This window comes from Euprymna scolopes, chromosome 32 (genome assembly GCF_053919585.1).
Source record: "Euprymna scolopes isolate OS-2025 chromosome 32, ASM5391958v1, whole genome shotgun sequence".
NCBI lineage: Eukaryota > Metazoa > Mollusca > Cephalopoda > Sepiida > Sepiolidae > Euprymna > Euprymna scolopes.
Genome location: NC_136513.1, coordinates 55,338,081 through 55,358,644, shown reverse-complemented (window position 1 = coordinate 55,358,644; position 20,564 = coordinate 55,338,081). Strand labels below are relative to the sequence as shown.

General features: G+C 32.3%; 1 protein-coding gene across 1 annotated transcript in view; it reads left to right on the top strand.

Moving 5' to 3' along the window:
• LOC145256371 (thioredoxin reductase 2, mitochondrial-like) overlaps positions 1-20,564 on the top strand; it is an 80,651-nt gene that overhangs the window by 28,353 nt on the left and 31,734 nt on the right. Inside the window, exons 5-9 of the mRNA XM_080115197.1 lie at positions 2,150-2,224; positions 4,492-4,570; positions 9,387-9,446; positions 11,745-11,815; positions 14,085-14,104. Coding sequence (XP_079971323.1) covers positions 2,150-2,224; positions 4,492-4,570; positions 9,387-9,446; positions 11,745-11,815; positions 14,085-14,104 — 305 coding nt within the window. The remainder of the gene's footprint in view (positions 1-2,149; positions 2,225-4,491; positions 4,571-9,386; positions 9,447-11,744; positions 11,816-14,084; positions 14,105-20,564) is intronic.

The window sequence follows — 20,564 nt, the reverse complement described above, 5'->3', positions numbered from 1 at the left end:
AGTAGCATTTACAAGACATTGTGATTTTGTTTATCTTTTATTTGTTTCTCATTTTGCTGTGTTGCAAGTTCAGGGTTGGTGGCTCCTAGAATAGTGAATAAAAAAAATTAATAGATGATTTTTTCATTAAAATAATTATTCAGCATTAATAGTTTTATTCAATTTTCACATCAACCACGCAAGATACATAGGATCTGATTTTGACACAATCATCAACAAGATCTTCTAAGGGGCACTATCCGTCAACTTAGCAACACAAACAAAATAAAAAATTTTTAAAAAAATACAAAATCTATGGTTAAAGTGGATCTCACCAAAAATTTCAAAAGTGAAATAAAAATTTATTAATTTAATAAAAAGTTATACAACAACAGTTTTCGTATTATTTGGATTCATCGGACTACTGTTCTCATCTTCCGTGTCATTTTCACAACGTTTTGGTCAATGTCATCTTCGACCTTCTTTAGGTGTATCTTGTCGAACTCTGGGAATTTGGACAGAATTTCACTCAAGATTCCATCCAAATTCCCGAGTTTGACAGAAATATTCCAGAGTTCGACAAGATACACTTGAAGAAGGTCGGAGGTTACATCGACCGGAACATGAAAATTAAACTGAAGATGAGAACAGTAGTCCGATGAATCCAAATAATATGAATAACCAATCCTCATCTCAAAAATTCAGAAACATCATAAAACCATTTTTCTAAAATTTTGTCTATATATATATATATATATATATATATATATATATATATATATATATACTAGACTACCCGTGACCCATTGGGTCAGTATATGTTATAGCTAGCTATAGAATAGGGACTATACAGAATTAAAGTATAAACACATAAAAATTGAATGCACATGCACACAAAAACAAACATGGTGACCAATGAAAACAATGCAATTTTTTTTTTTTTTTACAAAGGAATCACCACTTATCAAGGGCCAGAGGCCACACATTAGATAATAAAGGTCTTAACATCATTGCCCTTACAAAAAATTGACAAAAGTCAAAAAGAAAAAGTACAAGGAGGGAGTTTTTTTGTATATGTGTTAACAACCTTAAAAATATTGGGAAATAATAATTAATTAGGTAATATTTAACAGTGAAACCTTTTCAAAGCAAATCTAAAAAAATAATTTACCCCTACACAATGTTTTGAAGTGTTTCTATATATTTTTAAAATGTTTGGATAAGGTTCAAAAAAGAGTCTTCAATCTAATAGGTTCCACTTTGTCAACTAAGCTCCAACCCCTGTCTCATCGCCACAATGTTTCATCTCTGTGCCTGTTTTACAAGTATTTTAATCAAATATGTTCTAATGAACTTGTACTTGTGCCCCCTCAACGTACATATCCTTGATAAACCCGTTTAACAACAAAACCATACCCCTTCACTGTTGAAGTCCCTAAATGCCAGAAAGTTTTGGATTCTAATAGTTTCTTTGCTCAAACAACTAGACTTTGGAATTTCCTTCCTGTTATCTATTTCCCTGACTGTACTGATATGTAGAAGTTTAAATGTAACGTAAACCAAAATCTTGTTAATCTTTTCTAGGCCTGGTCCCAAATATTAGCCCCTCACATGATATGCCTTGTCAGGGGTGAACATGAGTAAAAAAAAAAAAAAGAAGATATATTGTGTATGGAATTTAAATATTTACTTCAACAGTGCTTTTTTTTTTTTTTTTTTTTTTTACATTATCATTTATATATATTTACTTCAACAGTGCTCAATATGTGAGTGAATCTTAGTAGCAAAGTATAAAAATATGACCAGCTACACATAGGCATCACATTTTCATCCCCCACAACAAAATCATTAGCTTCATGATTCTCTACAGGGATGAAACATGTACGCCTTTATGTAGCTTAATTGCCATAAATATATTTTCATTCTTTACTAAATATAATGTGTGTGTGCTTTTTTTTATTTTATGTAACATCCCTTTCTCTCGGTTGCAATATTTTTTTTATAACATATGTTAAGATGTTTGGTTGATTTTTTTTTTTTTTTTTTCTACATAAAATTATTTTTGTTTTTAGCATGAAGTTTTTAATCGTCACAGACGTTTCGTTTTCTTTTCTTTCTGTCACAAAAACAGTCAATACCTGTAAAAGCAATTCTTGTTTAATGATTTCAGGGAAACAATGGCAGCCAATATTCAAGGTCATGTCAAATCATTGAATTGGGGTCACAGAGTACAGTTAAAAGATAAGTGAGTATTACTCCAATTCCATATTTTGATGTTAAAAAAAAAGAACTTTTTTGGAGAAAAATAATTCTTTGGTGACTGGATCCCAATAAAAGTGATTTTAGAAAATTTTTAATTTAAAAAAAAATTATCAATAACTTTTTGTCTTTAAATTTAAATCTAAATTAAATCCAGTGTGCATGATAACAAACCAGTACCATTCAGTAGTATCCTAGACTCTTTGAGTCTAGACGGTTCACCTAATATATATATTCTCCAAACTTTCAAATATCAAGTTTTCTCTGTTAGTCATTTATTATTTTTCAAAAGGTATCCATTACAATATTGTTTTGTTTGTGACTAACAAGTCTGCAAAGTTATGGTTCATCTAATATACATACACATATATATATATATATATATATATATATATATATATATATATATATATATATATATATATATGTATGTATGTATATATATAGTCTAAAGAAGCTTTGAATAAAAAAAATGCAAAAATAAAAAATGCAGTTTAAATTCCCGGAAGGAAAAAAAAATTAACTTTAATCTATTGCAGACTTAGCACCTACATAATCCGACTTCTAAAATGTTTATAATGACAAAAGAGAATTCATTTATATAAGATAAAAAAAAAAAAAGCCTTTACTAAAACTGTTACTTAGCATTTGCATAAGCCGATTTCACAAAAGTCTTCAATTTTAAAACCAAATTTAACTACATGAGGATAAAAAGAGAAAACCTTAACTAAAATTATATATATATATATATATATATATATATATATATATATATATAAAATAAAAAATATCCATTCACGTGAAATTACCTTTTTCTTCACCATATTCTCTCTGCTTCACTTTTTTTTATCAAGTAAGATCTTTGACTTACTTGCAGTTTAATCAAATACTTTTATATGCAAAATCCGATCCCGCATTTTGCTAATTCCTACCCTCTGATGAGAAGGAAAGTATTTCTTCGAAACTCTGCAGATTAATAACTATCCACTTATTAAGTGTTTCCTTTTCAGATTAAATATGTTTTTAACTCTTTTTCAAAGTGTTTTTTAACGTGTTTTATTAACTATTTGCTCTTATATATATATCGACGAGATGTTGCATTCCTCTGCCTGTTCTACAAATACTTTAATGGTGAATGCTCTGACGAACTGCAAACACTTGTACCTCCCCGACGTAACTACCCCCGACAAACCCGACAAGCTACTAAGTCTCATCCCTTTACAGTAGAGATCCCTAGGTGCAAGAAAGCCTTTTACTCCAATAGTTTCTTCCCCAGAACTGCGGGTCTTTGGAACTCCCTTCCGGGATTCTGCTTTCCCAACTGCAATGATATGCAGAAGTTCAAGTGTAATGTTAACAAACATCTTTCTACTCATCTCCCTTCATAATGACCCCGCTAATTAAGTCCCTAATAGTAGCCCCCTGCTTCAAAGTGGCACTGTGCCTTGTTTGGGGTGAAAATTGAAAAAAAAAAAAAAATATGGCAGCAAGTCGTTATCAAGGCACATTTAATTAAATATGAGTTTTCTTGCTTTTTCTGTTTATTTTCTCAGTCTGCTCTGCCAAGCATCTTTTCTCGTTTCACTTGATAAGTTGTGTATTAGGTTGCCAAGTGATTTTTTTTTTGTCAGTCATTTTATATTTATTCCTATATCTAAACACAGACCCAAATCCGCACCACTATTGGATCTTATTTACATCCAACCAAATCTGATTTGTCACAACATTTGATGGAACCTCCTGATTTTAACTCCCTGTGACGAAAACCGAGTATTTGAGTATTTTCATTGCAAACTTTGCTTTCATATAAGCTGTATCGCCTGAAGAGGTCTCTAGTTACTTAAACTAGTTGACTGAAACATGCTCATGACTGTGTAGCAACATATTATTGCTTATGCAAAAACAAATAAAGGGTATATATATATATATATATATATATATATATATATATATATATATGCAACAATATCGTTACATTCTAAGTTTCATGGTTTCATTCAATCTTACCATTAAATCAAATTAGTTTATTTGTGTTAAAATAAATCAAATTAAATTATTTTTTAAAAAATAAATCAAATTAGTTTATTTGGGTTAAAAATCAAATTAGTTTGTATTAAAATAAATTGAATTAGTTTATTTGTGTTAAAATAAATCAAATTAATTTATTTATGTTAATATAAATATATTTTAATTTTATTTTGTGAACTTTGTTTTTCTTGGTTTAATAATGTGATTTTTTTTTTCATTCGATAGAGACGTGACCTACTTGAATGCAAAAGGATCATTTTTAGACGATAAAACGATAGAAGCTTTGGATGCCAAAGGTCGTAAGGTCTGTTCAGATTTTTGCAAGATTTATTTTTATTGAAATCAAATGATACATTTTTTTATTTTCAATTTTATATTTATAGTTTTTAAAAGATTCCCCCCTCTTTTTATAGGACACTCTCTGCTGTTTTTTATATATTCACTTACAAGTATAAAAGGTTTATTTTTCTATTTTATAAAGCTCTTGTAATGGCTGTGACGATAAGAGCATCGGAGGAAAGTGAAATATAACTTTGGTCCAAAGTTGCAACTGATGGAACAATTATATATAACCACACTGATGAATCTTAGTTAAATCGAAACATATATTATTACATTCATCAGGCTTTGTTTTCAGTTCAATACTCATTTTTTCATCTCAGAAACATTGCTTATGCAAAAAACACCCCTTGATATTCATTAATTTGTATATCAGTGAATCAGCAGTGCTAAAAAGACATTATAAAAAGAACAGAGGCAAGAGGACGGCGAGGTGGTTGGCACGAAAGATATAGACATGTTAATAGTCGTGCGCATGCTGACAATATATTTTTTAATATTTTTTATCCTAATTAGACCACAAGCTATTTCAGCGAGAAATGAAGGAGTTTCAATTACGAGACAAGATTCATTTTTTTTATAGATGGCAGCATCAAGTTATGCAGAAGACAAAATTACAATTCGAGTTGGATGTTTGAGAAATACCGCCATCATGTTATGGAGAAGAGATTTTATTTAAAAATCTGTCGCTGTAAAATGAAGAACTTAAAATACAATTCTGTTGGATTTTATGAAATAAGTCATCACTTTTAAATTGGCACCATTGTGTAGTAATTGCTGGCTGTCTCTAGCCGAGTAGTAATTGCTAGCTGTGTCTAGCCTAGTGATTGCTAGCTGTGTCTGGAAACCCTGGGCATGAGTTCATGCGAGGATGAACATCATGGAGGCATGAATTTAAATATGCATTAATTTACATATCAATGAATCAGCAGCCGTCAAAAGACCTTATAAAGAGACCAAAAGTGAGAGGACTACAATGAGGTGGTTGGCATGAAAGATACAAGACGTGTTAATACTCGTGCACATGATGGCAATATATGTTTTATATTTTTATCTTAATTAGACCATGTCACATGACTACTCCTACTACTATACTAATTACTGTTTCGAGCATCCATATATTAAAAGCCACATGAGCTTCGATAACTCAAATCATATCAGATTTTCCTGCATGTGTGATCACATCTAAAAGTATTTCAAATGAAACTGTCACTCAGCGGATGACACTAATCATTGTGTCGTATATTAACATTTCTCCTTTTTGTTTGTTTTTCTTTAGTGTAAGAAATGAAGAGGACCCTTCCTTTATGTGAGATGCATATCCGAATGTTCAATCAAGATTGAATCTCAAATGTTGAATTAGCAAAACCGTGAAAAACACCAAATCGACCATTTGATTATTTTCAAGTGGGTTTTTCTTGGTTTGGATGAATTCCAGGATAAAAATTCATTTAGTTTGGTGACGTACCTATCTCAATGTTTGGAGGTGATGATGTTTGTCCATCATTTGTGAAGATGACGGTGATCATGCGATTGTTCTGTGGGTTCGGAGATGACTTGTTAGACTGATTCAAGCTCTGAAGTATTTCTTGCATGTTCGACAATTCTGTAGCAGAGGTGCTGACTGCTCTGTCTTTTCTAATATCACATTTCCTCTTGTATTCTTCATTGCATGTGGATTCAGCAATTGTAGTTCCTTTGGGGGTAACATCACTAGAAGAGGCACAATTCCTTGTATGTGCTAGTATGCAGCCATGCTAAGGGGATTATTTGGGCTTTGAATACTATGTTATTTTGCATAGCGTCTACCTGTGATATCTTCTACACGTATAAAGGCCAAATGCATCCTAAAAGAGATTGCTGTTGTCACATTTGACGGGAAGCTGCTCAGAATTTTTTTCTTGCCTTGACAGGGCTCAAAATCAACTTCCAAACCAAGTAGGTGATGTCCTTTTCTTTTCTTTGAAACCTCTTTCTCAGAGAAGAGATGTTGCTAGTCTATGTCTGCTCTGTTATTTTCATGGCAAGTGCGCGACTAATCTTCAATCTATGATCCTCCTCTATAAAACCTTCACAATAAACACTCGACTTGACTCGACTAGCTACAACCACTGTAAATAATTTTCCCTGTCTGTGGCTAAAACACAAATTCAATGAACAATTTCTTTTCTAGAATTGCCTGCCTCTGGAAACTCTGTACTGCAGGATTACTTTTCAGTTGACTACAACACAGTTGTTTTCAAGTCAAATATGAACAAATTTTTTGCTGAGCTGTTCTCTTAAATAATCAAATTCTACCCAATTTCCACCACTACTGATCATTACGCTGTTTTTTCACTGACCACCTTACACGCATTAACACTTAGCCTCGAATGGTCTGCAGGCCTTGCTAAATGGTAATTTCCTTGTAAAAAAGGAAAATATTCGGCCAGGGTTTACTTGTGTCAGTTTGTCCTGACAAAGCTTTGTATAAATTGTATCAAATTCTATGCACATGAATCAACCGCAGAATGTGATGGCAACAGGTTTCATCAATGTGTCTCCATAATTTTGGAAGAATTAAATTTTTCTGATTCTTATTAAATAATATCACATCCTCACACGTGTTTAGTTTTCTAGAAAATTTTAAGAAAATAATGCTTTGTAAGATCTGATTGGTTAAAATATTTTTTTTTTTCTGTAAAGTTATTTAGAGAGGGAGCAAAAAATGTGGCTCTTGTCTAGAATTCTCCTTATATTAAAAAACAAAAATAATTTTTAAAAATCTGTATGATATACGTACCTGTGACAAAAGGAAAATATAAAAATATGTCAAGTTATCATAAAAAGTTTCACTTTTTTGAAAAACAAACAAAAAGAAATTCAAACGTTTTCCTAAGAATAAACATTTAAAACTTACAAAATAAAACATTTAAAACTTACAAAATAAAACATTTAAAACTTACAAAATAAAAAATTTTCCTTAAAATTCTCTTGAAAAGAAACAAATGTTTCTATTTAAAATAAAAATACAAAAAAATTTATTCATGAAACTTTACAGTAGTTTTCATTATATTTTATTTTCTTGCTGTTTTCATTTTTTAAATTGTAATTCGTATCCAAAGAATGTTGTTATTTTCTATTTCCTAAGCATTTTTAAGATTTGATCAGCGCTCAGTATATTCTAGTGGTTTATGTCTGCTGTTTGGTGAACGTTAGCCAACATCATGGAAATCCGATGCACTAAATGCAAATCTGCCAGCAATTTTCATTTTGTTTTAATCTAGAGTGACCCTTTTTGGGTAGCTGGATTTTCCCCACATTAAAAACAGACATTGTGCCTAACCCCGCCCTCATGGGGAGGCAAATAGGAACATGTCTAACCTTATATGACCTGATGAGAAAAAATTGGGATTGAAAGAAGGCTAGTCAGCAGATATAATATTTATTAGTCACATTGCTTTGTGAAAAGTGAAAATTTGTGCATATGTGCAGCTAAAACTTGAAAAAATACATAACAAATACCCACAAAGTTGGTATTTTTCTTAATTGGTATAACCCCAGATGAATAATATCTAAAAATGAAAACAAAGATTTATTATTTGGGGGTTAAATGATCATTTATATCATCTAATGTTATCAAGATGTACACACATGTTTTAATGTTATTTTTTCCAGCTACTATCTGAAGGTAAGTAAGTCTGATTTCTTTTTTTTTTTTCAGAATTATTTCCCTTATGTTGAGTCTATTTGTGTATGTCCAAAGAGAAGAATGGGCTGGGCAAAAAAGAAAGAGGGGGTGAGTAGGGAGACAGAAAATAGAGAGAAGGGGTAAAAAGAAAAGAATTGAAGTTGCATTACAGTTTTGTCCCAGGCAATGCCAAGTCGCCCTGTTAGTGGGTATATAAATCATACCTTGTTTTGTTAGGAGAATTCAATCCAAATCAGACACAGCATGACTATAAGTAGGAAGAATATTTACTAACCGAACTATTTACGCAGCTGAATGGTCAATTTTGGAAAGGGGAGATAATTTGGATTTTATTTTCATATTGGTTTTTATTAATTGACAGTTTTCTTGAGGGTGAAGGTTTAATCCTTACAACAGTCAAGAATAACTAAGAATTACATAATAATTAACATTTCCACTCAGTCATGGCTGATGAAATGAAAACAATCTACCCTCATGGATTAAAGAAAAGGTTTACTTTGAAATCTGTATATGTTCCTGAGTTTGACATGAAGATGTCTAAAATTTGACAATTTCCATTTTTAAGTTTCTGAATTTTTTACATTAGGATTAATAATTTGGATAATTTTGTTCTCGGCTGGTGTGTTATGTGCATAATGTTTCAAACGGTGTGACTTTCAGACAGTTTTACTTTGCAGACACGTGGCGTAACGGATAAAGTACTAAGTAATTCAGTTGTGACATTCTTCTGGAGGTTGGAGATTAATCCTCAGTACGAGCAATACAAAACATATGATTTTGAATTTATTTGTGGACTGTTATTCTCATCTTCATAGTTTGAAATTCCCCATATGATTCTCAAGTTCAATAAAATGATTATTGAGTTCAACAAGATACACCAGAATAAGATCAGAGGTTATATCGGCCGAAACCCTGTGAAACTAACACTCAAGATGAGAACAGTAGTCCAAATAATCGAAATTCCATTTTTATCTGTTGAACCATTATGCAATCATTCAATGTAATTGCTTCATTTTGATTCCCTTTTTATGTTAAATGAATCTTCTTTGGTTTATATGACAAATTGTTCTCATCTTTTTTCTAAATTCAGACTATTTTGAAAGGTGACAAAATTGTTATTGCTGTTGGAGGTCGTCCGACAATACCTGATGTAAGTTTGTTTTAAATTTATTTTTAGTTATTTTAATTTGAAACTGTGGACATAATTAAAAAAAATATAATAATCGGCACAGAATAAACACAGAATGGAATTGACAAAACTAAAACTTGGCTGCATCTGCCACTAATCTCTCTCATTCTTAGACAGATTTGTTGCAGTAGGATTGACACATGTTCAACAGCATATTTTAATGAAAATAGATACTGACTTTATTTAAAACAAGTAAAAACATTTATACATTTTTTATACAGACATTTTGGTGAGAAATGAATCTGTGTACATGCGTGTTTGTTGATCTCTGCAAACGTGAGTGGATTGATGTTAACGTATTTTATTTAATGTGGTTACAGAGTTAATTCAGTGATTGTACAGTACATTGTTCATGTTTGCAAAGTTTAGCTTACCTCTGTAACGTTGTTTGATGTGCAGAGATTGGTTTGCATGTGTAAACAAACTGTGAGTGGCATCCGTCCCTGTCTGTGCCACAAGAAAAAAAGAAAGAAAAAGAGAGACGCAGATGGAAAAGGAAGTTGATATCGACACCTATCAGCTGAAACATGCAACTGCTAAAAATAAGGGTGATAATCATATGTCTCAAACTGAAAGTGTTGTGCATTATGTATGTGTGCTCGCTATACGTGAAACTACACACTAATGTGTTTCCACAGAGTTAAAGAATCTCAAATTTAATAGTAAAAGTTCACAGCATATTTTTCTTTCTTTTTTTTTAATCTTGAAAATTAAAAATGTTGTCATAATTTTTTATGCAATGAGGGTATGATTAAAAAAAAATTGAAAGCTTCTACTTATAGACACTGGTGATAGGAACTGACCAATCAAATAGAGCCACGTTTTGCTAGCAATCAATCAGAAACTGGAATTGTTCCATAAAAATATTGAATCTTTTAGCATTCCTGCACATTTTTTCGTGTTCACACAAAAAAAAATCTTTACTCTTTGCCTGCAAACTTTTAAAGTCCAACGCTTATACAGATCAGATATGCACCAAAAACTCTTTTTCATCTTCAGGACTTGTACAGATTAGCTACCTTTTCAAAACTCTTCTGAAATTAAACATAGTTTTCAATTCGAAATTAAACATAGTTTCAATTAAAAAACAAATTATTTATTCATTTTCTTTCCATTTATTCTACATATACTTACTCCGTCTTTTACCCCAACAAGTATTTCCCTTCTTTTCCTCCATCTCATTTTTACCTTATTAATCTTATGTGACTTAATCAGAACATCCTGCTGTCCAATGAAACATAATTGTCTGTGACAAAATCATCTATCGGATTTGTATTTATGAGTTTAATTATGTTTCAACAAATGCACATTTTCTTTTCATGTTTATTTACTTTATTACATATAAAAAAATTTCCCGCTCGAAACTGGAGCGAAGCACACATAAAATAACTGGACAGCACGTACATTTAACTTTTTCTTCTCCAATGAATTACTGCCTTCATAACAACAAAATGAAGAGAGAAAAAAACTACGGATTGGGCTTGTTACCCTGATGAGGTTATTTTTAGTGAAATATTGGACTTACAACAAAAACTAAATAAAAAATGATTTTAGCATTTTCCTGACATTTAAAGTTTTCTAATTTATCTTTAAATTTTATTCAAAATAAATGTGTGTGACTACCATTTTTATTCCTTTTTATTTATTTTAGTTTATTTCAAAAAATATTTTACCTTCAGTATTAATTATTTCAGTAAAAAAAAATTTTTTATATATACATATTATGTTTATTCACAAGAAACATTCTTGTGAATAAACGTATTTATTAAAAAAACATTTGTGAATAAACATATTACTAAAACAATTTTTGTGAATGAACGGATTTATTTCTTAAAAAAATTTTGTGAATGAACATATTACTAAAACAATTTTTGTGAATGAACGGATTTATTTCTTAAAGAAATTTGTGAATAAACATTTATTAAAAAAAAATCCATTTCTGGATATTTTAGGTGTTGATCCACATTTATGTTTTTAGACGAAATAACATTGTTTACTTCTGATGAGTTTCAAAACCGGAAGTTATGTAGATTGATAAATATGCTGAATTGCCTTTCCTCCAAATTAATACTAACTTTTTTTCAGACGCTTTCATAATTGAAAGCTGAAACATCATATGAATTGAATCCATTTGATTGCATGTGAAATATTTTTGAATCATTTTATATCACAATTTATATGTAGACAATAAGCAAACCATTATATTTTACATACTCTTCATTTTTTTTTTTTTTTTTTTTTTTTTTTGTGTATATATAGATTCCTGGAGCAAAGGAGCATGTAATCACAAGTGACGACCTTTTTTGGTTGAAAAAATCTCCTGGAAAAACGTAAATAACTACAGTCTTTTACCTTACAGTTAAAAAAAAACGCTTCAAAATTTAAAAGCTTGCTTCAAAATTTGTAAAAACTTGGTTCATAACTTTTAAATTTAAAAATTTTAGAAAATCAAATAATGCTGTATAATTTTTATTAAACGAAAAATCATGTCTTTAATAATTTTTTTTTTCTGAGGATTTTAATGGACTCCTCCCTAATCCCAGAGGAAGACTATAATTGTTTTCCTTATTTTGTTAAATCAATGTTACTGGCGAAGAGAAAAATTGTACATTCGATCTCATTGATGATTTTATTATCCAAATTGTTTCATGTGGTTACTGTAAAAAATTAATAGAATGAGTTAGTTACGTCTTTAAGATTAAATTTGAAAATTGTAGAAAATCACCCTAATCAGAGAAGACTATAATTTTTTTATATATATACTAGCAAAAGTACTTATGACTGGGTTCAAAAATAGCCTGCAGAAAATGGACTCTGATTTATGAAAGTATGATAGGTTATGAAAAGGAAAGGTTGTAAAGAGATAGCTTCGAATTTGGGGGTATCAAAACCAAAGCAAAATATGATGAAAGTAAAAATAAAATAGATAAACCCCATAATTTATTATACCATACCTGTTTACACTGAAACACTTATCATAATATTCTGTGGATCTGTATTAAAAAACCTTGTTAAACTTTGTGACATATTTCCATTCTTTGGAGGTCAGGTGCGAACGAACACCCCATAATTTTATTATACCATATTTCTTTAAACTGAAACATAATTATCAAAGTATACTTACGCAGATAGATATGGAAAGTCTTTATTAAAGTTTGTGCCTATTTCCATTTCATGGAGGCCAGGCGCGAACGCAGACCCCACAATTTTATTATACCATCCCTATTTAAGTTAAAACATACTTATCAAAGTATTATGTACATCATATCAAAAACACTTGTAAACGTTTTTTTTTTTTAATTTTTTATTTCCATATTTTGTGGACCAGGTGCGAACGTAGACTCCACAATTTTAATGAATCACTGTTCTGCCAGATCAAACATACCCATTCCTGTGTCTCGATACATCTATCATTATATGTAATCAGTTTTTTAAAATAGTCAACCATATAGGAGCCTATTTATGACCACACACACACATTCAGCTTTATATTATATATATATATATATAAGTAGATTGTAGTTTGGTTGAAGCATTGTTGAAGAAAATTATAAGGTAAAATTAAAAGCCAAGAACAATGCGAGATTTTTTTTTATATAGAGTAAAATTAAATGAAAACAAAAGAAATAAATTTCTTTTTTTTGTTGTTTGTTTTTTCTTTTTCACACAAATTTTAACTCTAAACAACAGTCATTTTTTTTTTTTTTTTTTTTTCCTGTTGTATTCAATGGTGTTATAAATCTGTATGAGATTTATAACACCATTGAATACAACAGAAAAAAAAAAAAAAATGACTGTTGTTTAGAGTTAAAATTTGTGTGAAAAAGAAAAAACAAACAACAAAAAAAAGAAAATTATTTCTTTTGTTTTCATTTAATTTTACTCTATATAAAAAAAAATCTCGCATTGTTCTTGGCTTTTAATTTTACCTTATATATATATATATATATATATATATATATATATATATGACAAAAAACATGAAAAATAATTTAAACAATTTTTTTTTACTTATGTAGAATAAGTACAAGAAAAAACATGAAAAATAAACAACTTTTACACAACATAAACATAAAACATGTTTTAACTTCAAAATAAAAGTTGTTTAAGTACTTATGCACTGATATTCCCGTGATTTTGTTTTGTTTTGTTTTCTTGCATTTATTCTATATAAGTTAAAATAAGTTTTTAAAATTATTTTTTTAATTTCTGCTTTCTTATAGAAACATTAATAAAAGTTGTTTCGTAGCCTTATCAGTTCGTTCTGTTTCACTTGATTTTGGTTTTTGATTGCAAGGTCAAGGCTGCTATTTGCACTACAAAATTCCAGGTGACAGCCATTTTGAATTTTTTTCATTCAACATTTACACATTTTAATCATTCATTTCTCAAGTTCTGATAAGTAAAATAAATGAACTTTTAATAATGTTTACGATAAGAAACATTTTGAATGCCAGACTTATTTTCTCATATCACCAACAAACCCTATTTAGTGACATTATTTTACATGGCTTGTTGCACTTTTTTTTTTATGACATGAAAATATGAATTTGAATTTAAATCATTAGTTTTGATAATTTTAACATTTTTTTTTTACAGATTAGTTGTTGGCGCCAGTTGTATCCTTTTATGTCAGTTACATGTTCTTTTGGAAAAGATTATTTTGATTTGTTTTTTCTGTTTATCATCATTGTCATCAGTTTTAGAATTGGCATGTGTTGGGCAACTTGTCAAAATTGACTTCCAAACAAACCTATATTTAACCCTAACCCTTTTTCCCAAGTCCTTTTTTAATCACTTAACCTCGACCATCTACGGCAACACATCAAAGGCTGTAAATGACAAAGTTCTCTCTGATTCTCTTTCCTCTGATCTCGAGCATGTAGGAAGACGTGGCTGGTTACCTTTAATGCATCTAAAACCAAGCTCCTATCTTTACACCATCAACGCTCTGATCCCCATCTGGCATCAATTGAAATGGATGGCTCTCGCCTAGGAGAAGCTCAATGTTTTGACAAGCTTCTGGGTTTGACCTTTACTCCTGATATGAAATGGAACACTTACATCAAGTCTGTTGCCAGGGTCGCTGGAAAGATGGTGGGATCCTTCTACCGCTCCAGAAGATATCACACTACTGATGCAATTCTCTATCTATATAAGAGCCAAGTACCTCCAAGGATGGAATACTGCTGCCATATCTGGGCAGGAGCTGCTAAAAACAGCCTATCCTGCCTTGACAGAGTACAAAATAGATTTTGTGGCTTAGTGGGGGATGCCCTTTTCTCTTCCCTGCAACCTCTCTCCCACAGAAGAGATGCTGTGAGCCTGTCTTTGTTTTACCGTTATTTCCATGGCAAGTGCTCGTCTGAGCTCCAATCTCTGGTCCCCCCTCGCCAATCTTTTACGAAAAACACCAGTCTAGCTGAAGCCACTGTCAAAAATTTTCCCCACTCTCTATCTGTGCCTAAATCAAAATGTAGATTCCATGAACACAGCTTCATTCTTAGAACAGCACGCCAGTGGAACTCTGTTCCGTCTGCCTATTTCCCACCTGACTACAACTTGGATGTCTTCAAATCCAACGTAAACAAATTCCTGATGAACCGCCCCCTTAAGTAGACACTTTATGAAATCTCAACACTAACGTACAACGTACTGTACATGCAATAACCCTTATCCCTGAGTGGCTTCCGGGCCTTGATAAGTGGTGACCTCCTTGTAACAAAAAAAAAAAAAAAATGACCCTGCTATGGCAACTGTTCTTCACGTACCTGTTAAAGAGGGGGTAGTTGCAAATGGCATAGGTAAATCTGAAGAGAACAATCGGCGATCTGGGTTTGCAAAAGATGACATCAGTAGAACCCGGACCTAGGAAAGTTGGAAAAGTTGGTCGGGGAAACGATCCTAGATCAAGGTGTGCTGGCAATGACATCAAAGTAGTTCAAAATGGGGACTGACCAACATTTCAGACAATAAACAGAAAAAGACAAAAAGAAATGTTCTGGCATCTCAATAAAAAGAAAGACAATCAGACAACTGCAGAGAGGAAGCGACTGTGGCAAGAGAGCGGACACATATTTAGTCCATTTTGCACACACACCACTGCCACCCTGTGATCCCCTCCTTACTGTCAGTATTGTCATTGTCACAATATGGAAAACAGTTCATGCAGGCAGTTCAGAGTTCAAATTTTTTTAACTCTAATTTCTGACGCTTTGTTTTTCATTTTTCAACCACTGAGGCGAGCACCTGCTGTTTCATTTACCTGCAAATATTAACCTCCATTACACTGGACTTCTTCTTTTAATGTGGTTGGTTATTTTTATTTTAATATTAAAGTCTGAATAAACTGTCCGCTCGAACTGTTTTCCATATTTATATTCTTATGTTTTTTTAAGTTTTTTTGACTACAAATCATAAAACTTTTAGTTTTAACCTATGCAGTAACCAGTAAATACATAGAAATGTTAATACTTTTAACATGACTTTCTGATTATTTTGCTAACAATTTTTTCCTCTGATGAGAAGAAATAGCATTCTTTGAAACTCTGTGGATTAAGGAGCACTCAGCTTTGGAGTATTCTACCGAATAATTAAAACTTTTTGTAAATTTCTACTTTACATCTCTGTTCTTATTTATCCTAAGCTCTACTATCGTCAGTGAATGTATTGAGCTTTTTTATTTGGTTGGGAATAAAATATAAATAACAATATTTATATTTAGTTTTGGAATTTGCTTTTTCCTTGATTAGTAAATTCCTCCTCCAAGCTTTTCTGCCTATATATATATATATATATATATATATATATATATATATATATATATATATATATATATATTGTGGAGTATACGCGAAAGGTGAAAAAAAAGTACCGTTAAAGGCTAGGTTATGGTTAAAAACAAAAACAAAAAAAGTAATATACAACGTACCGAGTGTATCTGCATCGCTCTTTGGGAAAGAAGGAAAGGATGGCTAGCTCATTTATATACCTGAAGGCATCTTGGGAAGGCAGGGCATGATGGGAGAAGCTATCTATTTTTTTTCTTGTCTCTTCCTTTTTTTTTTTTTTTTTTTTGATAGGAGGATATAAAGACTGGGAAAAATTCCCTGCAAGGGAGAAAAAGAAAAGAGTCGTGAACATCTTCTCTTGAAAAGTATTTTGTGTTGCTGATGTTCAGATTGTGCGGTGTGACATTGGTGGTAAGAGCCCAGGTGTGGTCGATTGGAAAAGAAGAGGGCAGAAACGTGCTGTTGTCGAGCGAGTGACTCCCTCCTTTCCGAACCCCATAACCGAATCCTGATCATAACCTTAGATATATATAATAAGAATAATGGAAATAGTATTCCAACGAGATAGAGAGATGAAAATGGAACATAGCAAGTTATATGTTCATCAACATTTCATCTTTATTGTAAGACTTCTTCTGGATGAATGAATTGAAGAAAATATAATACCAGTACAGTATTTGAAAATATATTTGTTGCAAAAAAAGTCATTGAAATATTTGAAATATATTTGCTGTGAAAAGGATGATTTTGTTCTATTTCAGAACAAAAAGTCATTGAAAATTCAAAAAAAAAAGTTAAATTGGAAATTTGAAAAAAAATTAAAGCGTTGTGAAGAGAGTAAGAGTTTATATATATATATATATATATATATATATATATATATATATATCGCTTATTAGCCTGGTCTGGAACCCTGACGCATAACTTACCTCTTCTAATCTGATCGCTCAGTAGAACTTGTAAATTTACTAGATAACCCATCTGGGAGTGAATAGCTGCAAAGAGTTTTTTTTTTTTTTTTTTTAACACATTGTGCTGAAACACTGGAGCAGTTGCAATACATGTGAATTACTTGAGTCGGCCTTTATCCCTGACTAGTTCAACGAGCCCCAACTCCCTTATCTATATTTCTTCCGCAAGAGCTAATTTTTTGTTTACATACTACCTATATTCACTTGACTGGCTTTGAGTATTTTAAAACTGATGCTAATGCACTTAAATATAATTTTTCAATCTTTATCCCCTAAGATACAAAACTAAATATAATACAAATTTCCGTAAGTATTAAGGACCCCTCAGTGTTGACGACAGGCTGAAAAGAAATTGAAACCTAACTGAATACAACATGTAAGCGCAACTTTCGTGGTAAACAAACATCTTTTGATTACCACTGCTTAGAAAGCAATTATTAATATAAGATACAGTCATTGATAATTCATCAAACCTATTTTCCTACTCTTATTTACTTATACTGCTTCCATCTTTTTTTGAAATCATAATTTATCATTCTATGACTAAATGTAATGATTAAATATAAGGCCTATACTAGCCAGATTTTTTATTGTTACTGAGTTATTTTACTGAAATAATGGCACAAATGTTATTTCTAAATGTCGGCTTAAAAGGGATAATATTTGCCTCCAAGACCCCTGCATGTGTCTGCTTTGCATGAAAACGTTACAAACCCTCGTACCCCAAAAACCTCTCCTAATCCCTGTATATCTTATTGTATATTAATGCTGTATTCTTGTAAGTATATTATCTCTCCTGTTCCAAGTGAAAAACCATGAAACTGAAATAAAATGAAATGACAGCTCAATCCAAAAAACATTCAAACCAGACACACACTCAAACGGTTCGCCTCCTCCCTTGAGGCTTGCATTTACAAATATCCGAGGACTTAGAACTAACTTAGATGATGTAGAATCATTTCTACTAGCAAACTCCCCGGATATATAAGCACTAAGTGAAGCTAACTTGCACTCCTCCATCCCATCTAACATCTTTCACATGTCTGGTTATCTTCCACTTTGTCATAAGGACTCTGACAGACACATGCACGGACTTGGAGTCTATATTCGTAACACCCTCCTCATGTCTTGGGAATCTAAACTAGAATCAGGTGACCAGCCTTTCATGTGTTTTAACGTTAACTGTATTTTCTTTATCAGTCTCCATCAATCCAGGACTGTACTATAATCAATCATGTCTCTGACAGCATAGATGTAGCACTCTCCCTTGAAACTAGTGCCCAAATACATGTATTTGGTGACTTTTATGTCCACCACAGAAATTGGCTTGGCTTCTCTAACTGCACTGACACAGCTGGTAGCATCATCCATAACTTTGCTACATCCCATTCCTTGACACAGACAGCAACATTCCCAACCCGTCTCCCAGATCGCCAGGACCAGCAATCCTCACTTTTGGATCTATTTCTCTAACAAATGCTCATTACTCACTCGAGAATGCTGATCATGCTGTGATAATGATAGACATTACTCTAAACTGTCGACCACAAGTTGAAGAGCCATTGCTCAAAACGACAAGGTACTACAATAAGGCATACTGGGATGCCATTAGAGATCACATCAGAGACGCTCCATGAGGAAATATCTTTTCTCTTCCAGCAGAACAGTGCGCAAATGACACGACTGAATGGTTCAAAGCAGCAAGTGAAATGCATGTTCCTACACAGAAGTTCTATAGTAAACCCCATCCTAACCCTAAACCCCATCCTTCCTGATAGTTTACTTCTACATACGCAACTGCCATTGCTCAGAGGCAACATGCATACCGTAGATTTATCCAGCATAAGTCATGTACAAACAGACAAACGTATATAGAAGCTAGAAATAATTGCATGAAAGAAATAGCAACAGTTAAGAGTAAATATATTGAAACCACCAGGAAACGCATTGAAGCGCAAAAATTAGGAACTCATGATTTCTGGAAAATCTACAATAGTGTAGTAAATAATAGGCAATTGACAATACCCCCACTATCAAACAATCATGAGGTTGTTTGCACAGCAACTGAGAAAGCTAACATGCTTGCCCGTCAGTTTGCCTCAAACTCTACCTTGGACCCAGCAAGCCATTCCCTCCCTGATTTTCCTCTGTGGCCAGAAACTATGCTAGATGATCTGAACATCACGCCCTCCCAAGTACGATATTATAAAAAACCTAGACACCTCAAAAGCATGTGGACCTGACCTCATCCCGACTGTGCTATTAAAAAATGCTCTGCTGAGCTCGCTCCTGTTCTCTCTAAACTCTTTAACAAATGCCTTAACGAATCTTGCTTTCCTGGTTGCTGGAAAACTGCTTCTGTGGTACCAGTTTACAAAAGCTCTGGCGAAAGAACTGACCCATTAAATTATCGCCCAATTAGCCTCCTGCCTCTTTTCGACAAAATAGTTGAGTCCTTAATTAATCAAGCTTTAATCCACCACCTTAAAGCTGCTAAACTTCTGTGTGACCACCAATATAGATTTAGGCATGCCCATTTTACTGCAGATATTCTAACTGTAATCTCTGAACGTTTATACCAAGCACTAAATAAGACAGGGGAGGGGAGGGTAGTAGCCGTAGATATATCTAAGGCTTTTGACAGGGTATGGCACGATGGTCTTCTGATGAAAATAAAATCTTATGGTATTACTGGACGAATGCTTAGCATAATTAGATCCTTCTTAAATGAGAGAAGAATCCAGATTGTCCTCGATGGGTGTACAGCCAAAAAATTTTATATAAATGCAGGTGTGCCTCAGGGATCAATCCTTGGACCTTTATTATTTCTGATATTCATAAATGACTTACCTGATAAAATTGTCTCTGAGATGGGTATATTTGCCGATGACACCATGCTCTATAGCAGGCATGTGGGGAAAACTAATGAGCACATATCTAAGGTAATGGCCGAAACCCTAGAGGAAGACCTTCAGTCTGTAGTGGAATGGGGTAAAAAATGGATGGTAACATTCAAAACTACCAAGACAAAGCTCGTTTTCTTTAATAATTACATGAAACCTTACTGACCAACAATAGCTATGGCTAGAGATATTTTACCTGGAAGCACTTCGTTCAAACTCCTTGGCTTAATGTTCACAGGAAACATGAGTTAGAATAGATACATCGAGATTATTGCTAAGAGTGCTGCAAAGTAGGTGGGCTCTCTCTATCGTGCTAGAAAGTTACTTACACCTGAAAGTATCTTGTACCTCTACAAAGCCACCATTCGCCCATGTATGAAGTACTGCTGTCACATTTGGACTGGTGCATCTGCT